The sequence below is a fragment of the Salvelinus sp. IW2-2015 genome, linkage group LG18 (assembly GCF_002910315.2).
Source record: "Salvelinus sp. IW2-2015 linkage group LG18, ASM291031v2, whole genome shotgun sequence".
Classification (NCBI taxonomy): Eukaryota; Metazoa; Chordata; class Actinopteri; order Salmoniformes; family Salmonidae; genus Salvelinus; species Salvelinus sp. IW2-2015.
Window position 1 is genome coordinate 8,841,821 of NC_036858.1, and position 17,919 is coordinate 8,859,739.

The 17,919-nt window shown below is 44.6% G+C and overlaps 1 protein-coding gene across 2 annotated transcripts in view; it reads left to right on the forward strand.

Moving 5' to 3' along the window:
- Positions 1–14,426, forward strand: part of LOC111977881 (vesicle transport through interaction with t-SNAREs homolog 1A) — a 95,215-nt gene extending 80,789 nt beyond the window's left edge. For both annotated transcript variants that reach the window (XM_024007646.2, XM_024007647.2), the window contains 2 exons: positions 9,359–9,429; positions 14,317–14,426. In XM_024007646.2, the coding sequence (XP_023863414.1) occupies positions 9,359–9,429; positions 14,317–14,382 (137 nt within the window). In that variant the 3' untranslated portion in view covers positions 14,383–14,426. The remainder of the gene's footprint in view (positions 1–9,358; positions 9,430–14,316) is intronic.
- The last annotated feature ends 3,493 nt before the right edge of the window (positions 14,427–17,919 follow it).

Below are 17,919 nucleotides of genomic sequence, written 5' to 3' on the forward strand. Positions count from 1 at the left end.
GCACACTTTACTTATTGTTTGGCTCCCTTATACTCTTAACTCTCTCCGATAATTGGGGAGGAGGAAAGGATCTGAAACAAAGCACAAATTAATGAGTCATTTCATTTATTCAGAGGGAAAAACTGTATAATCAGTAGGTGTTGAAATCTGCTAAATACTCCCTGTGTTCCGATGGGGGGGGTCTTGAATCACAACGGGCCCTGTCAAAACATGCAAATGAGGGTGTTTTGACGCGGTGTCGGTTTTGACAAACATAATTAAGGTGTTTCAATTTGGGACGTGCTAATAGAGGACCACAGGCCTCCCCCAGGTCTTTGCTAATTGTGAAGATTGCTTTAAAGCCCTTCAAAATAGTTGTGTGTGTGTGGAGTGTTTTTTTTCTTCTCCTTCTTATTGGATAATGAACTGTTAAGAAGTGTTAGATCTTCCTTTGCCATCTTTCGTGAGAGTTTGAGGAAGAGCAGCCTGAGGTATGGTGTTGTACAGATAATTAAAAGGCAAAAAAAATCATGTTGCGCGCTTTGATCTGCCTGTCAACTTTCTGATTAGAGACGTGAAAGCCTTTAATCAAGAGTATTGCGATTAATATCATTCCTAAACTGTTGAAAAAGAAACGGGGGAATGTCAAGTTTCTTCTTCCCCCTCCCGTGTTCTCCTTGAGTCCGCTTCCTTAAACTGACAAACTTCTTTCCTCCACTGCTCGAGGAGGGTAAATGGGATGTTTGGGGGTTTTCAGGTATATACCTCCCGTTGCAGCTGCCAAGTTAAGGGGTGGTTCATCCTTGTTTCATACGTTTTCATCTTCTGTCTTTTCCCTGTGATCTCTCGTCATCTTTCTATCCAGTTTCAATTTCTCTCCTTTCTACATGGAGAGCGTTTGTCAGCTGTGAGAATGTCAGCAGTCTGTACTGTGRTAGTCATCTCTATTCTCCATTACACAAATGATAAGCTTTAATATATTCCYCACTACGTATTGTAAGTAATACGATAATAATAATAATTTGCTGTGTCCTTATTTGTCATATTTCAAATATGTACGAGTGTGTATTTCTACATATGTGTGATTAGGAAATGTGTTTTTTCCATATCCCGACTCGCCCTGAGACACCCTCGGAGAGTGAGATCACGGCCAGGGTCTGCCGTTATCMACGGCGACCCTGGAGCAATTGGGGTCAAGTGCTTTGCTCAAGGGCACATGGACAGATGTTCCCCCTTGTTGTAAAGCTTGTTATAAAGGCACCATTTCTTTCATAGTCTATGGCTTCGTTATATCCACACTACCGAGCGAGGGCTGAAAGGAGTCTGTGTTTATACTGTATGAACAATATTTGTTTTTAGTCCATCACTTCCTAAATGTTCAACGCATTCTGACCACAAGCTGAATCAACACGTACAAATATTTCCGGGAGCAGTGGAAATGGAATTAATCAGTCAAGTCCATTTGATCCATAGAATTGACCAGCGTTGCTGTGGGGGTACTGTAGATGTATGGGGCGGACCAGCCGTCCGTGGAAATTCCCTGTTTTTAATTGAMGGCCATGTATGGTGTCGTTCCCGTGTTACGTCTGTGTGTTGAGGCAATCACAGTGTGGCCAAAAGTCCATTAGTTTTCATTTGGATGGTTCAGTAAGCCCAGGCAATTTGCTGACGGAAACCTTCCCCCATTTCCCCCCTCCTCCTTCTACTCCCTTTGCTATCCACTATTGTGGKTCAGGTTAATTTAGTATTGTTTTGGGGATTTAAACAGTAAGACTTTTGCCTCAAGTAGGCAGAGTGTCATCAGTGCAGTCGTGTATTTAAGCAATAAGGCCTGAGGGGGGTGTGGTATATGGCCAATATGGGCTGTTCGCAACGCGGAGTGCGTGGATATAGCCCTTAGCCGTGGTATATTGGCCATATACCACACCCCCCTCGGGCCTTATTGCTTAAATACACAACTATATGTTGGCAATACACCACAAACAAACAAACAAAATAATTAGAGCAGTAAAAATAAATACTTTGTCGTACCAGCCAATCAGCATTCATGGCTCGAACCACCCAGTTTATAATTATGTTTTTACACTACAAGTAGGTTATGGGATGCTGAACGWTAAAGTTCCCTCACATTTTAATATTTGTTTTTATTTGTAAGCTGGTGCATTGCTTTGTGCCTGGGTATCTGAGTGTGTATGTCTGGTCTGAGGCCATGTCTAYAGCCGCGTCTGTATGTGTGCTTGTCTGAGTCATTTCATAAATYTAAAACAACCGGCTTCGCTTCCGAGCCTCATCTATCCTCATTCAGGACAAGTGAGAGGGACCTTACTGTTAAAAGTCAATATGAGAACAGAAGTGTTTGAACTTGAGGCGGCGAGGGAGGCAGCCAGGGGAGTTCAATTGGAGAAAAACAGTCTTCATTTTTCTCCCACTCCTGTTCTGCCTGAAACAAATGGTTCTATTACCAGCTGGTCCTCCTAGTCGGGCCTGGTCATTTATACCCATTAAACCTGCGTCTTATCACCCATAAGACTCCCTTACATCTCTCCATCCGCCAATTGTCCGTAATCAGCCATTTAAAACCACGGCGGAACATTTCCTTTGCGTCTTGCTCCGGTCTGACGGACAGGCGAGGGAGGAGGAGAAGGGGAAAGGAGGGGGGATGATGAATAGGGTAAGTTGAGTGGCTAATAGAGATCTGTCTTAATCAGAAGTGATTTGTCAGAACAGCAGCTCTGCGGGGTCAGGGCGCAGGCCATGAATAAAACACGGCCCGGCAGAGTGAAGAAAGGCCTCAGATATACACCCGAACTGACTGCCCACCACGCCGCTGCTCATAGCATCAGGCCCACAGCAGGGCTGGTCAGTGCACTGCCTGCTTGGTATTCATCCCTATCTGCTCACATCTATGCAAACTCATGCAAGAAAAGAAAAGCTCTTCCAGCTCAGCTTATCCCGCCACTGCTGTTCAAATGAAATGCCGACTACACACTATTGGTCATACTAGYGGTTAGAGTGTTGGGCCAGTAACCGAAATGTCGCTAGTTCGAATCCTCGAGCCGACAAGGTGAAAAATCTGTCTGTGCCCTTGAGCAAGGGACTTAACCCTAATTGTTCCACAGTCGGAGTTGGTAATGACTGACCTTGGCCGTGACCCCAGTCATTGAGGGTGTCTCAGGGGGAGTTGGGATATGCCAAACAAAACACATTTTGAATTCACACATGCATGTAATACACACTTGTACATGTGTGAAATAGGACARATATAAGCACSCACTCGAGTGAGGGCCGTCAGCTGGACTCCCCATTGTACCCACCACCACACATTCACATGTAAGAGCATCACACTGGAGATTCACCAGAAGCTGCATGACCCCCATTGACCTGGTTCTGGTCAGTCAGTGTGACCAAGACTAGACACATGGCCTGTGGGCTCAGCGTGTACAACATCCCTCAGCGTGTACAACATCCCTCAGCGTGTACAACATCCCTCAGCGTGTACAACTTTGAGTGTAAATAAAAGGATCCAGGGGAGTGTACAAAACAAGAACTTTTCCCCAGGGATTATCCTTCCTTAACCCATAGGAAGTCCCACCCAATTGACTACTTAAAAATGGTCCTCAATGGCACTGCCCATGCTAAAACAGGCTTTTGGGCGCTAGTCCTCTATCTGTCTCTATGGGTGAGACCCAATGCATCTCTTCCAACACTAGGTCAAAGAACCAAAAAGAAGGAGGAAGGATGGATTTGGATACTGTTCAATTGAATTTTATCACTATCTGTCTGAGCTAAACTGAGTCAATGCACCATTCGTTCTTATCTAGTCAGTTCTGCTAATCTCCCTAAAGAGCATGAGTTAATATATATACATTCCTGATCACCAGTGGGGATGTGATTATAGTGGTGGTGTGAATATTTTTTGTCACATACCGGATAGGTGCAGTGAAATGTGTTTTATAGGGTCAGCCATAGTAGTACGGCACCCCTGGAGCAAATTGGGGTTAAATGCCTTGCTCAATGGAACATTGAACGATTTTTCGGCTCAGGTATTCAAMACGKCAATCTTTCAGTTACTGGCCCACTAGGCTACCTTATAAAGTAATTGGCCTTTACATTTGAGTCATTTAGCAGACACWCWWRTCSMRYKSGAYWWGWGAGTGCTTACATACTTTTTGGTAATAGGCTTGTTAAATGTATCTTTGGGGATGTGGATCTTTAGCGAGCGAGTCTGAGCAAGGCCTTAGCGCCAGCGTCATTTAAATTGTTAATAGTCTCTTAAACAGGAGGGGAATATTTTATATGCTAACAAGCAACACGTTTGGAACATACCATAAGCAGGAAATTATTATTCCCCCACAACCTCCTCTTTCCAGTGTTTTGGCCAACCTATGGTTGTTCTGTCTGGTGGTAGAGCATTGAGCGTAGAGGCAAGTTTCAGCGATCCTGAATTTGAAGTCAATTTCATTTAGCTCAGCGTTCAATTCCCACAGTAAACCATTTTCCATTATTGTGGGAAAGGTCATGACTTTTCATAAATAGCGGCGGATGATAATAACTCTGCGTAGTAAGTTGGAGTAGCTTGACTTCTCATTGTTTGTTAATTCTCTCTGATCCAATCCCTCTATATTTTACAATTCTCGCTCGTTGTCAGAAACTATGACGTGTTGACACAGTGCCGTCTGTAGAGTAACGGACCGTTACGGAACAGAAAGCCTGGCGATGWGCTGTCAAAACATCACAAACTGTTACAGATAAAAGTATCTAACACCTCTATTTCAATGTGAGATTCTRTACATGATGAGGAAGTGTGTCATCAGACATACTTGAATTGTATTTGCGTGTTGATTGTAGCTTAAATACAGAGATGGATTTTGGGGGAATCTTTCCTTTCTTCCTGTTTTCAGGAAGGAGTGTCATCAGGGGAGGAGACGTTATTAGAAAAGCCTTCTTTCATCCTCCTCCACAGTAGCTAAATGATGTAGCCGATTAGTTCTCAACGATAGCTCCCCTTTCCAGGTAACAGATTTGGCAATTCCTCAACATTACCCTTCCTCTCTGAACAGCCAGGTCACCGCGATACAAGTCAGGGTTCGACGTCCTTCCATCTATGAGGACATCGGGRGGTGACGTGGAAACCGGCCACTAGGGGCAACAGTGAGCGCTGTTCCCTYCAAGAGGTTTCTGTTTTGTGGACGGGGATGGCGGATGGGCGTAAGCATCGGCCTCTGATTCCAAAGGTTGCAAGTTCAAATCCAGCGATACAAGTTGTTTTTGAGATTTTAGTTTTGAGCCTATCCCAAACCTTTAACCCTTACCTTAACCATTCAGAGTTAATGCCTAACCTTAAACACTTTGAAGTTTGAAGTTTGAGAAACATGGATGAACGTCTAATTCTGACGTGAGACTGAGAGCTTGTTGCTTTGAAAGTGACTGTGGTAAAGGGAGAGAGGCCCATACTGTCGATGGAAATCCAAATGTACTGTAAAGAGCTCCAAGTGGCTGTGTGTATGAGTGATCGAGAAGTAAAGATGGAAAGATACAGAGGGAGAGGAAGATGGAGGAGCTGGGTAGAGGGTGAGCCCCCTTAACCCCCCCCCCATGGGGAGGCGGTGTGTGTACACAGCTAATGGTCCAGTGGGGAAGGGACAGGACTGTGTGTGGTGAGGTGAGGGAATTCTTAATGGCAACATCCATTTGTGGTTACACAGCTAAGGGACATGTTTCTCTTTGAACTTGTGGTCCTGGACCTGGCTGCTGAAACCAGAGTCTTTAATGTGTTCTACAGTCTGTCGGCTCTGGGGACACTTCATCATACCGGGATTGAGTTTACAGCACACCGGCTCAGCTATGACATTCAATTACAACTTACCTATGTAGGGGAGACGCTGTCTACACCGTTGTTGGCGTAGTGGTTATGCGCTTCGTCAGYAGCAGTAGTAAGTTGAAGGATTAATAGCTGTGTTTAGCAGCCATAGAAATGATGGCACTTAATCAGTTGTGGTGGCTGTGGTACATGTAGCCTAGCTAGCTGTTGAGAATGTTGTTAAAAGTGGAAGCGGGTCATGTTTAACATTCATGGAAATTGATATAATGTAGCCTATCCATATCAAGTAATTCATCCTCATTTTCTCATTGGCTGCCTTTGTCYGCCTAAATAGACATACCCAAAAGTAACTGCTATTCATGTGTAGTTACATGACTCTGACATGCCTAAACTTGGTATATTTGGAAGGAAGACATCTGGGAAATGATGAGGAAATTATCAGAAGATAGATAGGAGTGACAGTTCAGAATACACAAGATCAAGCACACACAAATAACCGTATTTAAAAAAAAAAATAAAAAAAAATAATGTAATCTTTGACCAGCTATAAGTGAATTATTGGTTCCCAGAGCTGAAAACACATCAGATGGCTTCCACAACATGTGAATAATATCAACAACAAAAAATGGGATTGATAGACCTAACAACTAGAAATGGGCAGTTGTTTTAGTAAATGTGTGTAAGTGTAAAATAAACTATTTGAATCTCTGGACTGGTGATTTTACATTTACATTTAAGTCATTTAGCAGACGCTCTTATCCAGAGCGACTTACAAATTGGAAAGTTCATACATATTCATCCTGGTCCCCCCGTGGGGAATGAACCCACAACCCTGGCGTTGCAAGCGCCATGCTCTACCAACTGAGCCACACGGGACCAGGTGATCATTAACGGTAGGTCACAGGCAGACAAATAAGATATCCTCGTGGAGTYTCTGGCTTTCGGTGTGAATTGAAGTATTCCGTGTTTATTTAGTTTATGCTTCACAACGCTAACCCGGAATGTAGGCGGAAGCCATCTTGAAATGAGGTCATCGGCTCGGCCTGCCCTTATACATTTGTATRCCCATATATGGTAGTAAGTCACACCAGATCAATAGCCAAGATACTCAACTTTCCGCAGACACCCTGCTTTTGCAGATAGGGGCTACCGTTGTCATAACAGACTGAATTGAATAAAAAAATCAAATAGGGTCTCCAAATATGATAGTCCTCTGCATTAGATAGCTAGCGCACTCTAGGAAAAGGGCACACAGCCCCTCTCAGCAGTACTGCCATGAGAATGGAGAGAAACCTGAATCCACAAGGCCCATTCTTAGCCACTGAAAGGTACCTTGGCGCCTGAGAGGGTTGTCTTTCTCTTCCTTCATGTTTTTATGCGTCTCTCAGTTAGGCCATATAAATTGTGTTAAATGTTTAACCGATTTCTTTGTTTGAAAAGTGAGCCAAGCGAGCATAAAAAGTAGAAAACAAACATAGAATACCATAGCAGCCTTAGTTCAACACCTAGCGACCTAATCAAGAGATGCCCCTCTTGTGGAGGCTAAAAGAGGCATAGTGCAGCCATAATCCGAGCGGACATTTTTCAGTACAACTTTCACTTTTTGAAAAGTGAAGTGCATCCGTTAACCATTTTTAATTGTGTATGGCCTTACTTGAACGTAGGCCTATATTATTCAGAACGAGGTCCTGTACACTACATTCGCACCTCGGCCCCTGTCAATACAGTAGGATGTCATTGGGCCCTATTCTTCCGCAACGCTCTCATCCATCTTCTCAGTCAGAGTGTGTGCTTTTCCAATAACGCGCTCTCTGTCTTCATCCACGCCAACGACGATGTGGCTTGACTTGTGTAGCACTTGTCACCCTCATCTGTCTTAAGCCCCATCCCGGACAGAGACGGATGGAGGCGCCTAGTTGTCTTTACAGAAGATTTCCTGCCACAGCTCCGTTCCCCGTTTGTCCCTTGTTCTTTTGGAGGGGACTGGGAGGCGTGTATTACCATGGTTACTAATACCTGCATTCAGCCTTTTAATCGACCCTATTTGTCACATGTGACTGTTTGTTTAATCTGTGTATCCTWCAATCTGTCTCGTCCCTGATTTAGAAATGAATGAAGGCAGAAAGAGATGCGTTGTGCGCCCGTTGAGGGGAATGGAAGGGAGAGGAAAGGGAGTACAAGCGTCACTCATTCGACAGCCCCACTTCCCCTTCTCTCTTCCTCCTCTCTGCGATCTCTCCTTCCTCTCTTGTTTAGCTGCCAGATGTAGCCCATTTYTCTGCGGCGTTCCCCCCAAAACAAGCAGAGCGGCACGTGGGCTCTTTGGAGTGCCGCACCTGTGTAGTGTAATCTAGTCAGGAGTGCGTTGTTTACGCCAGATTGTTTGGTGCGTTTGAAAGSCGTCTTTGATCCGGGCAACAACAACAAAAATTCTCCCTCCCTCATTTCTAACCCTAATGCAGTATCTGCTTACAGTTGGTGGCAGTGGTGGGATCTTTTATTTTTACGTTTTTGGGGGGGCGTTTTTTCTCTCTCCGCCTATCCCAAGGGACCAGGAAATGACAGTGACCACTGACGAGCTTGTCAGACGCCTTGTTGGCGACRTTTTAGAAGTGTGCGTTTTTAAAGTGCTTACATCCACGACAGACGAGCAGCATTTAAGAGTGGTTTTATGAATATTGCATCAGCTGATTGGATTCCAGTAGCAGGATGTCGTGTGCAGCCTGGGATATTGTTGTGAGATACTGGAGTTGTGATATACTGTAAGTGATAGAAAAGCGGTGAGACCTTGAACATCTTGTCCGTTCATCTGAGCATATCCGGACTGAGACGTTTAGAATTTGAAGATTCAATTAAGCCATCATAAAAGCAGTTGTTAGAATTGTAATATGAAGATCTTTACCTATATTAACTWTTTCAAATAGAATAGAATTTCATGTAGTTCTGTTTTATTCTGAGTATGTATCTATTATAAGAATATGCCTCGAAATGAGGATCAGTTGCTCGTGGTGTTCAAGTTAATGGTACTGTCGGCACAGCTGATCCAGGCTCACTTTAGCTAGGCTCAGTAAGGCTTAACTAAGCCCGACATGGATTTGGTACAATGTTCCCTAATGTTGGGAAGTTAGTGGACTGGTTGATCTGAACTCTACAGAGCTTGGCTGAAGGAGGCCCGAGCATGGTCAGGTTTTWGCTTCTCAAGCTGGTGTTTACCAGGGTTGTGTGTTCGTCTAGTGTTTTGTGCTGTAGCTCAAGGAGGAGTACCATGTGCAAAGCAGCATAGCTAGCCGTCTGCTGGCGAACACAAACACACACAAACACACATCAATGTCTATCCCCTATAGCTGTGGACTAGACTATTTGGCAACAGTAGCAGAGCATGGACTTAAGTCACTGGTTCAATTTCGGGACTTAGTGCTGTCATGTCCTTAAGTGATACACTTACCTTGAACTTCTCTCAGTGAATTTTCAGTGAGGAATCAAAGGGAAGACCGGTGCAACCCATGCACAGCGTATCCATGCTAACATAACTGTGTTTCTCCTCTCTTTGTTCTTCAGAACAAGTGGGCCAAGAGATCCTGGCTAACCTACACACCGACCGCGAGAAGATCCAGAGATCCAGAGATCGGGTGAGTACACTTGCGCGCGAACACACCTGCAGTGTGTGTCCAGACACTGGACACTCTAATTAGTGTGTAAAGGCCCGTGCTTGAAGGGCAGTGAGATTGAAGGCCAGAACAAAGTGTTGAGGACAGCAAGGCATTGTAGTTGGTTAGGGACATGGGCAACATCCAGTGCTGTACTCATGAAAGCATTGTGAGTCCCATGCAATGATGTCATGTGTGATGTAAGACTGTCTAAGCAAACACACGGGTGCACACGCACGCACGGACGGACACACACACACACGCACTGACTGAGCATTAGGCCTTGTGACGCTCTTTACCTCTTTCTCTTTCTACACTGAAAAAAAATGCAACATGAAACAATTTCAAGATTTTACTTAGTGACAGTTCATATATGGAAATCAGTCAATTGAAATAAATAAATTAGGACCTCCCATGACTGGRAATACATATGCATTTGTTAGTCACAGATACCTTTAAAAAAAAAAGTAGGGGCGTTCGTCAGAAAACCAGTCAGTATCTAGTGGGACCACCATTCAGCACGACACATCTCCTTCGCGTCGAGTTGATCGTAGGATGTTGTCCCACTCCTCTTCAATGGCTGTGTGAAGTTGCTGGATATTGGCGGGAACTGGAACATGCTGTTGTACAAGTCAATCCAGAGCATCCCACACATGCTCAATGGGTGACAGGTCTGGTGAGTATGCAGGCCATGGAAGAGCAGGGAAAATCTCCACTTCCAGGAATTTTGCACAGATCCTTGCAACATGGGGCCCTGCATTATCATGCTGAAACATGAGGTGATGGCGGCAGATGAATGGCGCGGTAATGGGCYTCGGGATCTCGTCAAGGTATCTCTGTGCATTCAAATGGCCAGCGATAAAATGCAATTATGTTCGTTGTCCGTAGCTTATGCCTGCCCATACCATAACCYCACCGCCACCATGGGGCACTCTGTTCACAACGTTGACATCAGCAAACCGCTCATCCACACAATGCTATACACACGGTCTGCCATCTGCCCGGTACAGTTGATAAAGGGATTCATCCATGAAGAGCACACTTCTCCAGCATCCCAGTGGCCATCGAAGATGAGCATTTGCCCACTGAAGTTGGTTACGATGCCAAAGTGCAGTCAGGTAAAGACCCTGGTGTGGACGACGAGCACGCAGATGAGCATCCCTGAGACGGTTTCTGACAGTTTGTGCAGAAATTATTCAGTTGTGCAAACCCAGAGTTTCATCAGCTGTCCGGGTGGCTGGTCTCAGACGATCCCGCAGGTGAAGAAGCCGTATGTGGAGGCCCTCGGCTGGCGTGGTTACACGTGGTCTGCGGTTGTGAGGACGGTTGGACATACTGCCAAATTCTCTAAAACGATGTTGGAGGTGTGACTTATGGTAGAGAAATTAACATTCCTTTCTCTGGCAACAGCTCTGGTGGACATTCCTGCAGTCAGCATGCCAATTGCACGCTCCCTCAAAACTTGTGACATTGTGTTGTGTGACAAAGCTGCACATTTTTAGAGTGGCCTTTTTTTTTGTCCCCAGCACAAGGTGCACCTGTGTAATGATCGTGCTGTTTAATAAGCCACACCTGTCAGATGGATTGATTCTTTTGGCAAAGGAGAAATGTTCACTAACAGGGATGTAAACAAACGTGTGCGCGTGGAACATTTCTGGGGTCTTTTATTTCAGCTGTTGAAACATGGGACCAACACTTYAYGTTTATGTTGTTGTTCAGTATATTGCTCTCTGTCACTTCTATTCTCTTCCTATCACTCTCAATTTTAGAGCATTAGACTGTGGCCCTCTGTCTCCCCCACCATCTCTCCCTCTCACTCTCACCCTCTTTCTCTCGGTCTGTCTGTCCCTCCCTATGTAGTCTTCCTCACCTCCGCCCTCCCTCCCCTAGACAGCCAGTGAGACAGAGGTAGAGTAGAGAGAGCTCCAGCACGGTGAGGGGCCCCGCGCTGATGGCCCATCCACGGAGAATGCTAAAAGATCACAAAGTGGCAGTGGGCCTCGCAGGCGATTTCAAAGGAAATCCAACATTTCCTTTCAAACGGTCTGCCTGCCGTCTAAGGAGAATAGTCTCTTTTTCTCTCCCTCTCTCCCTTGTTTTTCTTTCCCATGAACCCRCACAGGCCCCCCTCTTCCTTTTAAAGACAGTTTGTGGGTCAAAAAGCGGTATGGGGAGCGGGGGAAAGAGAAGAAAGACAAGATGTGAAGACACAGGATGGAAGCGTCGGTAAACGTCGTCCTTGCATGGAAAAGACAAAGGATTAATGGGTTTAGGGGGGCATTGTTTAAGCATAAATACCCAGACACACTTGCGTTCACAGTGAGTGGCACACACACAATAGTCTCACTCACTCACTAATCACACGCATACACTCAGCACTCAGCATGGCTTTTCCCTTACAGTCAAATCAGGTGTCAAAGGTTTTGTTGTGTTTTTTKGTTTTTGGTATAAGTGGAGGTCGACACCAGACACTTGAACTTGTTTTTTAACTTCACTCACTGAGCACTGTCACCAATCCTCACAGTGAATTAATTCCTTAAATACTTAATTAGAATAGATTGTTTGCCKTATTGCCTCATCAATCTCAGGCTATATCTCATAAATGGGCGCTTTTGATATGGCTGAGAGAGAGAGAGTGAGAGASAAATGGAGAGAAAGAGTGAGAGAGAAAAAAGTGACAGAGTGAGATTGATTCAGAGAGCGAGAGAAAGAAAGAGCGTGGGATTGATTCAGAGAGGGAGTGCAAGAGAAAGAAAAAGAGGGAAGGAAAGGGGATGAGATTGATTCCCGAGAGAAAGAGAGTAGTATTTTGGGCGAAAGTTGGAAGTCTCTGGGGAGCGATCCATCCATGGGGTTTGAGAGAGACCTCAGGCGGCTGTATGGCTGGTGTTAGTGCCAGCTACCAAAACCACATCTGTCCCTGAGCCTGCTCAGCTTGCCATCCATCACGTTCGTCAACACAGCCTGCCAGAACAACCCTCACATGGAAAGAGATAAGAGTGAGAAAAGAGAGAGAGAGATTGAGATGAGCGAGAGGGAAGGAAGGAGTGAGAAAGTGTGAAAATAAAATATGGAGAAGACGGAGGCAAAAGGGTAAATAAATGTCAGGGTGAAGGGGCAGAGTGTGGAACATAGTAAGAGTTAAACAGATAAAGAGCTGGTGATATTTAGGGTTTGTAGGAAAGGCAAAGCCAAAGGTGCATGGGGAAGAGAGATGGGGAAAGTGAGAGAGGGAAGGTCAGAGAAAGCCCCCCCCTGTCTCTGAATAGTCTCTTACACAGCGAAGGCCCCCCCCCCCATCACAAATGTGACTACAGCTAGAATCTTGTGGCTTCTCATTCGTCACGGTGTCAGCATTCTTTTACTCCACACACAGATGTAGTCGCAGCACAACGTTTTCTGCAGCCCACTTTTCTCTTTCATTCTACAGGCCTTCTCTCATTTCCTGTGTTCGTCTCGTTCCAGAATGTTTTTCTCTGTCTGAATTTTAGCCCAGTTTTGCATGTCAGCAGTCAAGTTTTCAAGATATAGTACTTTCAGAAAGTAACTAGCCACGTTTTGCATCATCATGATGTGGCAAGTTACAATTAGCTTTTTGAAAGTCTTCTATCCTGAACTTGATTGCTGACAAGCCAAACATTTTGGGACTGTATCAACAGTGGACTAATGAAAAAAAAAAAATATATATATTTGGTGTGGATCATTCCTTTAATCTCTTATATTCTTTCTTATACCCTGACTACAACTCTCGTGTCACGTGCGCGAGCGTTGCAAAATAAATTTAGAAATCTATATTATTMATTTATTGCTTTTCGACCTGTCCCCAAATTAATGTAATTGGTTCAGAGTTTGTTTTGATATTTTAACCTGCGTGTCGTGATCGCGTTTGGTGTGGTGTGACAGCCGGTTTGGGTTCCGTGTTAGTTTCTCTCCATCTCTCTGTCTCACTCACTTCTCAGTCACAACTGAGCTGTGTTATACTAGGAACACCACCCCATTCACGAAAATGCATCGCTCCTACAGACAKTGAGTCACGTGGCCTTAGCTTGCTATCTAACGCAGGYAGACCGGCATCCAGTTACTGTTTGATAGAACATTTGAATGGGTGAAACGGGTGGCCTATGAGATTCTGAGTGTGGTATGATCGTTGATGCCAGGCATGCTGGATCCAGTATCTTAGAAACAGCCGTCCTCCTGAGCTTTTCACCCACGACAGTGTCTAGAGTTTCCAGAGAATGGCGCGACAAACACAAAAACATCCAGTCAGCGGTAGTCCTGCGGGTGAAAACCGCTCGTTGATAAGAAAGGTTGAAGGAGAACGGCAAGGATCGTGCAAGTTTAACAGGCGGGCCACAAAAAGACAAATGGCGGCGCAGGACAACAGTGGTGTGCCGAACGGCATCTCGGCAGGCATAAATCCTTGATCCTTGTAATGGCTGGGCTATTGCAGCAGACGACTACACCGGGTTCCACTCTTATCAGCTAAAAACAAGAAGAAGCGGCTCCAGTGGGCACGCGATCAACACTGGGCAATTGAGGAGTGGAAAAACATTGCCTGGTYTGATGAATCCCGGTTTCTGTTGCGTCTTGCTGATGGCAGTCAGRATTTGGTGTAAGCAGCATGAGTCCATGGACCCATCCTGCCTGGTGTCAACAGTACAGGCTGGTGGCAGTGGTGTACCGGCGTCCAATCTGCAGAAACTGYTTGATGTCAGCATGGACCAACATCCCTTTTAGAATCCATGCCCTGAAGAAKTCAGGCTGTTCTGGAGGAMAAGGGGGGCCTGACCCAGTACTAGATGTCAGTGTATATGGACTGTATATATCTATATGTGTTACACCTGTCCTTTCTCYTCCCCCTGCTTCTAGCTGAGAGAGACAGACGCCAACCTGGGCAAGAGCTCCCGCATCCTAACCGGCATGCTGAGAAGGTAAGAGGCAGGTAGGGACCATGATTCTACTGCACGTCTCTGTAGATGTCTTCACCTGTGTCATCAACCACATTTACATCCACTCATTTAAACACAAATACACTGTAGAAAGGCCTAGAACGGCAGTCCATATAGTATACACAGATGGTAAATACATGCGTTATGAGCACATATATGAACTCTGTCACTCATGCACACTCAAACCCACAACATTTTATTTATCCCAAATAGTATACTGTGCTGTTCTTCATAATCCTTTGTGAGTGGGATAATATTGTGTTTTGAGACCGTTGTCTTATGAACATGCGTTATGCCCCATACGTTGTAATCAGTGGGGGAAGGGGAGGACCGTCCTACTCAGTGGGGGGGAAAAAAACTATACTAAATATATTCACATGCCACCAAATAGGTCTACAGTAGCCTCAATAGCACTCTGTGGCAGCACCATGGTGTAGCCGCAGGACAGCTATTTTCCATCCAAATGGGTACATTTACTTCTATACAAAACCTAGAAGGCTCATGGTTCTCATTCCCTTCCATAGACTTACACAGTAATTTTGACGACTTCCGGAGGACATCCCTCCAACCTATCAGAGCTCTTGCAGCATGAACTGACATGTTGTCAGAAAATGAATCTAGTACTGAAAGCATAAGCTACAGTTACCTAGCACTGCACTGCATATAATGTGATGAGTRGTTGACTCAAAAGAGAGAGAAAGAAAATAGTYGGACAGKTTTTAACAAATGAATTGCAGCAGAGAGCGAGAGRGAGAGATTTTGTTGTAATTTTTTTCACTTTCACTTACTTAGCTATCTAATGCCGSTAGCTAATTTACCCGACAAAAAACCCGGTTCAAACATGGAGGAATGCTATTTATGTTAACTAGCTAGCTTAGGGTATCCAAAAGTGGAACTCTTCCAAGTCACTCTTCCAGGTAAGCTTTCGGTTCTATAAATGTATTTCCATCAGTGCCAGCCGGTGTAACTGCTAAACTGCTTGCTGTACTCTACTGTGTGATTGTAGCTGGTTTACTAACACGTTAGTTCTAGTAATTATGTTGACTATGACTATAGCTACTATGGTGACGACGATGTAGGCCTTGTGTAGCGGTTGTGGTATGAAGGTTTGSCTTGGGAMGTTTTTTTTGCCTCGTCACAGACAGCTGTTGTGTTGCACACCGAAGTCCTCAAGCGAAGGGAAARGGTGAGAGAAGGAGAGTGCGTAGATGTGAAGAGATTACTGTATACAACGAGCAAAGTTATGATGCTGTTTGTATGTAGCTGCTATGAAAGTGAACTGCGTRTGCGGGTGATCAGCAGTGTATTCGTTCCGCCGATTCTAGAAACGTTTCTTAAACGGAAGCAAACGGAACGAAACGGGGATAAACTTACCTGAATTTCTCCAGTAGAAACTTTAGTTTGCAACTCTTTGGACTAATGATTATACCCTAGATCAACTAGATGCAGACAAGAGTGTGCAAGGCGATATTGAATGTGTCTGTCTGTCACCTTGATTACTCAAATTTRTCTCTCGACCTGTGTACCTACGTTGTAAACTTTCATTCATAGGCTAGGTTGTAGCAACCTCATGATGGGTATAGGGAAAWTTAGAGTATCATGYAGTAGCCTAAACCTATYRCTGTTACATTTAACTGGGTGAATSGAATATGAATGACAGTCATCCAATATGCTGTAATAGAAATAAGGCCATGCTCATTAAAAAAATKATCGGCCTCCCTAATCTTAAACGGCACCGACCAYCACTGATTGTAATGTAGATGACTGTTTTCTGTTGTAAACTTTGCTTTAGTTCCATCAATATAATGCAGAATAAGATGAAAGCTGTCCAACAACCAGTACTTGATGTGTTTAGACGAACAAGAAAAACACAAGCTGTACACTCCAATTTTAACAATTTTCCGGCAATTTTCACAATCACACCACCACTCATAGACATCTCTCTCTCTCTCTTTCTCTCTGTCTCTCTCTCCTTTCTTTCTTTCTCTCACTCTCTCCTTTCTCCTTTCTCTCTCTCCCACTCACTCATACACACACAGATTAATGTCTTGTCACATCACCATTTCATAAAATGCCTCTGCGCCTACCCCTGAACCGTGACGCCACGGTTTTGTTTCTTTTTTTATTGCCCAGTGTGGTTTTTGATTAAGAGTAATATGTAAATGACACCAGCTAAATGTAAAATCCTGGGGCTAGGAAGGAAGTGCCAATTGAAATAGATGCTTCAGTGCCTGTAGACAATCAGGGGCAGGCGGGGCAGCGTGGCAGCACTAGCAGGAGCCCAGGCAGGGCTGTGATGCCGACTGTAACCAATATTTCTGCATATGTCTCCATTTTGTCAAGTCTGATTAGAGGAGGCCTAGGCTCGCCTGGTGTCACCCAGAGCTGTCCAGAAATCATTCATCATCCAGCTCCCCCTCCCTTGTCCTCTCCCGCCTTCCCTCCTCCCCCTGCCGCCMCCACCCGAGCGCTAAAGTAAATAACACACACTTATTTCAATATTATCATATTCATATTAAAGTTCAGCTGTCACCTAATGGGAAGACTTAATCAAACGTAGAATTTAAGAGCGGTAGCGCCTGCCTAGTGTGGCTCAGGCACGCCGCGCCTCAGGTTTCTCTGGTTAGTCCCAACTCAAATCAGGATTTATGAGGGCCATTCTAAAGCGCGGTGGCCTCTACCCTCTTCCCAACCGATGCCTTGCTTTCTGCTTCATGGGGCTTCGCGTTTGTCTTTTTTTTTTATGCGTTTGAATAAAATAGTGTTTGGTTGTACGATTTTGTTTACTATTTTCATCTCTATAAGTCATTTATAACCAGAGAATGGGACAAACAAAAGTGCCTCATGGCGTAGTTTTGATATTTCCKCAGTCGTTTCATTAGATTTCACACATTTGATACCTTTTATTCATTTTCATGGAAATTGTTGTGCTGCTTGGGGGGGTTGGGGACTTTTTGTTTAGGCTGCTTTTTGTGTTCTAAGCTTGCCAGGAGTCTGTGAAAGAGTTGTAGTGTTATGTAAATGAGGCCAGTAGGTGAACCTCTACCACTACACTATGCTCTGCAACTTCAGTTGTGCTTAATAAATTGCCTTATGGTACTCATTTGCTACTCCCCTTTTCAACTTTTTTTTATTTTTTCCAGTATAGAAATTCTCTTCACCTGAACTGTTAGAGGGTGACCGACCCTCGTATTGACTATTTAATACTCTGAATGCAGTAGGTATAACATAATTCTGTCAAGACTGCAAGTGGTTGGACATTCTTTTTTTTAAGGTGTGAAAAAGAAAGAGGGAGGAAAAAGAACACTGGAATTAAGACGCCATTGGTCTTGTCACCTTGCCTTCTGTTTTTTTCCTGGTTGACCCTGAGGAGAGGGGAGCCACTCATTAGTCGATCAGTGCCTGAAACCCTGCTTCTATAGTAGGTCCCCAAGACAGGAGTTGAATAAACACTGTCCGACGCTACTCCTCTACAGCATTACATGGCCTGCTATGCCGTAGGCCCTCGATTACTTAGCCTAGT